The sequence below is a fragment of the Lolium rigidum genome, chromosome 7 (genome assembly GCF_022539505.1).
Source record: "Lolium rigidum isolate FL_2022 chromosome 7, APGP_CSIRO_Lrig_0.1, whole genome shotgun sequence".
NCBI classification, from domain to species: Eukaryota; Viridiplantae; Streptophyta; class Magnoliopsida; order Poales; family Poaceae; genus Lolium; species Lolium rigidum.
The window spans coordinates 255,598,351-255,603,918 of NC_061514.1; the positions used below are offsets into that span (position 1 = coordinate 255,598,351).

The following is a 5,568-nucleotide window of genomic DNA, read 5'->3' on the forward strand; positions in this document are numbered from 1 at the left end:
ACAAACAACGGAGGTACCATAGAAATCACGTAAAGAAAGTAAAACTTAGTTCTAAAATTATTAGAGAGGAAATGGAATTTGAAAGAAGGGGAAAATTTAATGGGGTATCCTTCTACACATTTTTGCATTGAGATTTTACCAATGAATAAATATAGTGAAACTATGCTACTGTACCATGAATTAGAGATAGTATCGTATACTTCCCACTATGATGAGGGACCGGAGGAAGTGTACTTTATATTTAAATCCAGGTCTACTCGTTAGATGAAAAAACATCTGGATTACTCTAAAATAACATCCGACCTACCCATAAGATACATATACATTTTTCATAATTAGCTAGAGCCGCAATCTCCCGTAGATTAGCCGTTGCTCATCAACGTGAACCATCTTTCCATCATTATTTAACTGGTAGGTATGTCAACGGCAATCTGGCGCCGTCTTCAGTCCCAAACAATGTGAACCCGGAGGCCGGAGCTTCGCAGCTCTTTCCTTTCCATAATTCTACACCACTTTTCAGTCTAGTCGCACTCGAACCACGACAAATTAACCTGATCAGTTAGAGAGGATTAACCTAATTGAACCACATTCAAAACGATGCGGCCTAATTGCTTTCCCCGATCCCCACGCGGCTCGCGCGCGCGCTCGCACACTTGATATATCCACGTCCGAGGAAGCCATTACCACCTCTTCTCCCCCGACCCCCTTTCATGTCTTGAACACAAGCCAGCCAAGACAGAAGCTCTCGAACCCAGCCGCCATTATCGATGCCTCGTGCTACTTCTAAAGCTCTCGCGTTGCTGATCTTCCTCCTCTATGTGGGCGTCCATGTCGACGCTGCCACGACGACGCTGTCGCAAGGTCAGTCGCTGGTGGGCAACGCGACCCTCTATTCGTCCAACGGCGCATTCCTCCTCTCTTTCTTCACGCCTCGCGGCGGCGACGGGTCGCGGATGTACCTCGGGGTCCAGTACGCCAAAGCCGTGGAGCAGACGGTGCAGTGGGTGGCCAACCGCGACGCACCGGTGAGCGCGGCGGCGTCGTCATACTCCGCCACCCTGACGGAATCCGGCGAGTTCCAGGTGCTAGAGGGGCAGCGCGTCGTGTGGCGGACGAGAACTTCCTCGTCGGCGGGGAACTTTACGCTCACCATCGAGGACAACGGGAACCTCGTGGTAAATGGCGGCAGCGACGCGCAGGCGGTACAGCTGTGGCAGAGCTTCGACCACCCGACCGACACCTTCGTCCCCGGGATGAGCATCACGCTGGAGCGGCAGAACGACGACGTGGTCGCTCAGACGCTGTTCAAGTCGTGGAGGAGCCCCGACGACCCGGCCCCCGGCAACTTCACGCTCGGGCAGGACCCGCTCGGGTCGGCGCAGCTCTACATATGGCGCAGCGGCCAGGACGGCGGCGAGAACACCACGTTCTGGAGGTCCGGGCAATGGGCGAACAACAACTTCGTGGGCATCCCGTGGCGGGCGCTGAACCTGTACGGGTTCCAGCTCTCCGGTGACCCGTCCAAGAGCAACGGCGTCATGTCCTACACCTTCAACACCTTCAACTCCTCGCTCTACAGGTTCGTGCTCCAGCCCAACGGCACCGAGACCTCCTTCATGCTCCTCGACGCCACAGGCGACTGGGAGGTGGTCTGGTCGCAGCCCAGCATCCCGTGCCACGACTACAACGTATGCGGCCAGAACGCCCAGTGCTCCTCCGGCGATCATGGCCAGGCCGTCTGCACCTGCCTCCAAGGTACAGAACTGAACACTCCTCTCAAAACGATCAACGGTGCTGCAATCAGATTGCACATTGCTTAACTAATTATGTAAACTTGCAGGCTTTGAGCAGAAATCCGAAGGGGTGGGGTGCGTGAGGAGCGCCCAGCTGACGTGCAGCGAGAGGAATGTCAGCATGAGCAGCGGCGACGACTTCGCCGAGCTCTCCGGCGTGAAGCTGCCCAACTACGCCGCGTGGGAATGGACGGTGAGCAGCGCCGACTCGTGCCGGCAGTGGTGCTTGGACAACTGCACGTGCGACGCGTACAGCTACAGCAGCGGCACCGGGTGCTTGATTTGGAGCCAGGAGCTGGTGGACATCTACCGGTTCCCCACCGGCCCTGGACCTGGAGAAGGGTATGACCTCTACATCAAGGTCCCTGCTTCTCTATTAGGTACGTTTTCCTACTCCAACTATATTAAATGTTACAGTATCATTTCTTAACTTGGTTGGTACTTCTGAATTAGGTTTGGAAAACTGAGTAGGTAGAAAACTGCTTTGGTTCTTCAGGAAATACCTGCTAGATGCGTACTGAAGAAAGTGCCAAGACATCCCTGATTGACTTGGCTACATCCCAAAAAACCAGCCACTGTACTTGGCCTGTAAAACAAAACAACGACATTTTGTTCCTTCGTCAGTACGACTTTAGCCATGTTGAAAATTCGACAAGAATGAACAAACCACTGGAATCTTTGATTAATACTACAACTCAGTAAATTAAGCAGAAACGGGCAATGGAAAAGACAGCAGCTTAGTAGTTATCTAGTGTAAATGCATGCAGAGTTGTTGGGGTCTCATCTTGCGGTGCCTTCTGCAGTCAAACGGAATAAAATTCTCCACAATCTGTCGACGATCCAGTAGAAGATGGTTGCGAATTTGGACTGGTAAACAGTTACCATGAAGAGTGAAAAAACAAGGAGGCTTTGTCCATTCCCCTTATGCTTTTTTTGACAGTGATTTCCATTATGCTTTATCACCTGTTTTTATTCTGTAACGCATTACGGCAACCAGAAGAGTTAGCGGATTTTCATATTCGAACTCCTGCAAAAGGAGAATAAAAATGATAATGACTTGTGAATATATGCAAGCCGTTTATGCCAGATGCTGACTTCTGAGGAAGGGTCAAAGCTTGTTCCGACAGCGACCTATTCTAAATTCTCCATCAACTAGGGCATTTTAAAAAGGGCAAAAATAGAAACAAAGTGAAAAACATTGTCATGTGTCTGCTTCATGAAAAAGACCTAACATGGTTTTGTCCCTTCATTATCTTAAAGAAGATTTGGATGAATCCGGCCGTAACATGGATTATACACTATCAGTATCAGTATACTGCGTGTAGCACACATGGAACATGCCTCATGGTCAGACCTCTGACGGACCATTAGTGGTGACATTTTCATATTAATTTATCTAAGTACATGTGCGGCTTTGGATGACTACACGGGCGCACATGGTTTGCGTGCACGAAGCTGACCGTTGAAACATTGGTCAAATTCTTGAAATGTTCTGCTGTCGTGGTCCGGTAGATTCGTGGATACAGCACATAACTGTATTCTTCTTCACTGTAGAGAATTGACTACTGCACATGGCTGATAGTTTTCTTTTACCTGACCAGATTCAGGCTCCAAACGGAAGCGATGGACGAAGGTTATTGTTAGCGTAGTGATCGTCGTGGCATTTGTACTGGCAGCGTGCGGCTTCCTTCTATGGAAATGCAGCAGAAGAATCAGAGGTGAGGATCTGGTACCTGAATTAAGAAGCAATCCTGAAGTCCCACACAGACGATTTCAACGATTTGCAAACCAAGTTTCTTATGTTCAGGTCAGCACAGAACATGATAGGTAGACTTAACTAATTTGGTACATTTTGTGCAGACAAATTTGGTGTTGGCGGCGGTAAAAGGAAGAAGGGAGCCTCGTTGATGCTGCATTCTGGCAGGGAAGCCAAGAAGGAATTCTCAGGGCCTAGTCAGCCAGACCACGAGGATGCGGAGAACAGCGAGCTGCCGCTGTTCGCCCTGGAGACCTTGGCGGTGGCCACCGGCGGCTTCAGTGAGTCCAACAAGCTTGGGGAGGGAGGGTTCGGTCTTGTCTACAAGGGGACGCTTCCCGGCGGCGAGGAGGTGGCGGTGAAGAGGCTGTCGAAGAGCTCCGGGCAGGGGTGCGAGGAGTTCAAGAACGAGGTGATACTCATCTCCAAGCTGCAGCACCGCAACCTGGTCAGGATCCTGGGGTGCTGCATCCAGGGGGACGAGAAGATGCTGGTGTACGAGTACATGCCCAACAAGAGCCTCGATGCCATCCTCTTCGGTACGTGTACTTCATCTCGTGCATGCATCAGACTGGTTGTGGAACGAAAAAGTTGCAATTAAGCCTGAATTCTGACAATGCGCTTCTATCGATCAGACCCGGCTAGGCGAGGGCTCCTGGACTGGAAGACAAGGCTGCACATCATCGAAGGGATCGCGCGGGGGCTCCTGTACCTCCATCGGGACTCGAGGCTCCGCGTCGTGCACCGCGACCTCAAGGCCAGCAATATCCTCCTGGACCGCGACATGAACCCCAAGATTTCCGACTTCGGCATGGCCAGGATCTTCGGTGGTGACCAGAACCAAGAGAACACCAACCGTGTCGTCGGCACGCTGTAAGTACATTATTACTACGCGCTCGCAGAGACAACAGCAGTAGTGGATGTCCCGTGCGCATTTTGCTGAATGTTCTTGTTCCCATGTGTCTTCAGAGGCTACATGTCACCGGAGTACGCGATGGAGGGCCTCTTCTCGGTGAGGTCCGACATGTACAGCTTCGGCATCCTCATCCTGGAGATCATCACCGGCCAGAAGAACAGCAGCTTCCACCACATGGAGGGCTCGCTCAACATCGTAGGCTACGTAAGCTCCTGGCATCCTCATCAGTCGTCACCGTCAGCGGTGATATACTCTTCTTCTCTGAACTTATTGCTGACATGCCTATGTGCAGGCGTGGCAGATGTGGAACGCCGACAAGGGAGAGCAACTGATCGACCCATTGATCCGGGCGTCCAGCTCGGCCTCGGCGTCGCGCGAGGCGCTCCGGTGCATCCACATGGCGCTGCTGTGCGTGCAGGACCACGCCGGAGACCGGCCGGACATCCCCTACGTGGTGCTGGCGCTGGGAAGCGACAGCTCCCTGCTGCCGATGCCCAGGCCGCCCACCTTCACCTTGCAGTGCACATCGTCGGACAGGGACACGTTCAGGGAGAGGGGCGACGAGTCCTACTCCGCCAGCGATCTCACTGTCACAATGCTTCAAGGGAGGTAGCTACACTAGACACGGATGCCATGCGATTGGGTGATTTAGCTTCTTGTAGAGATCATTTCCCCTTTGGTCTGTACATGCCGTAATTTTTGTAACTATGTGTTCATTTGTGGGCTAAAAAGTTTACACCCAAGTGTACATATATCAGGGTTATGTTGTCAAGCCCAACACTCTGCCTAAATTCAGATGTATACGCTTACGACCAGCTACAAACAGAGAGCCAAGTACATCCCAAAAGCTCGGACGAAGTGAGGAGGAATCGTAACCTTTTCTGTATGGAGGAGTGCTTCGGCCCCCCTTAGCCTCTATGGTTCTAAAAAGTTGGAGCTGCTTTTTTTTTTTTGATCTGTGGAGCTGCTCCAGTTTTTGATACAAATTTGTGTGAATTGGTTCCGCAAAACAGGAAACACGGAGCGGCTGTTTATTTACGTCTCACTGCCACCAGTAAGTGATTAACACGTTACGCATGTCCTATCTTTCTCTCCCTCCTCGG

The 5,568-nt window shown here is 51.5% G+C and overlaps 1 protein-coding gene across 1 annotated transcript; it reads left to right on the forward strand.

The window, feature by feature from the left end:
* The first annotated feature begins 707 nt into the window (after window positions 1–707).
* On the forward strand, window positions 708–5,323 carry LOC124678250 (G-type lectin S-receptor-like serine/threonine-protein kinase B120). Its single transcript, XM_047214168.1, has 7 exons — window positions 708–1,755; window positions 1,841–2,173; window positions 3,395–3,511; window positions 3,654–4,088; window positions 4,185–4,422; window positions 4,519–4,669; window positions 4,758–5,323. The coding sequence occupies exons 1-7, from the start codon at window positions 768–770 to the stop codon at window positions 5,076–5,078; spliced, it is 2,583 nt and encodes an 860-aa protein (XP_047070124.1). The 5' UTR covers window positions 708–767; the 3' UTR covers window positions 5,079–5,323.
* The last annotated feature ends 245 nt before the right edge of the window (window positions 5,324–5,568 follow it).

What these genes read in the sequence shown, in the direction of transcription:
- LOC124678250 (XM_047214168.1), top strand. Translation starts at nt 768, where the DNA reads ATGCCTCGTGCTACTTCTAAAGCTCTCGCGTTGCTGATCTTCCTCCTC. An exon ending in CCTCGATGCCATCCTCTTCG is followed by an intron (nt 4,089 to 4,184) that starts GTACGTGTACTT and finishes TCTATCGATCAG; the next exon opens with ACCCGGCTAGGCGAGGGCTC. An exon ending in AACCGTGTCGTCGGCACGCT is followed by an intron (nt 4,423 to 4,518) that starts GTAAGTACATTA and finishes ATGTGTCTTCAG; the next exon opens with AGGCTACATGTCACCGGAGT.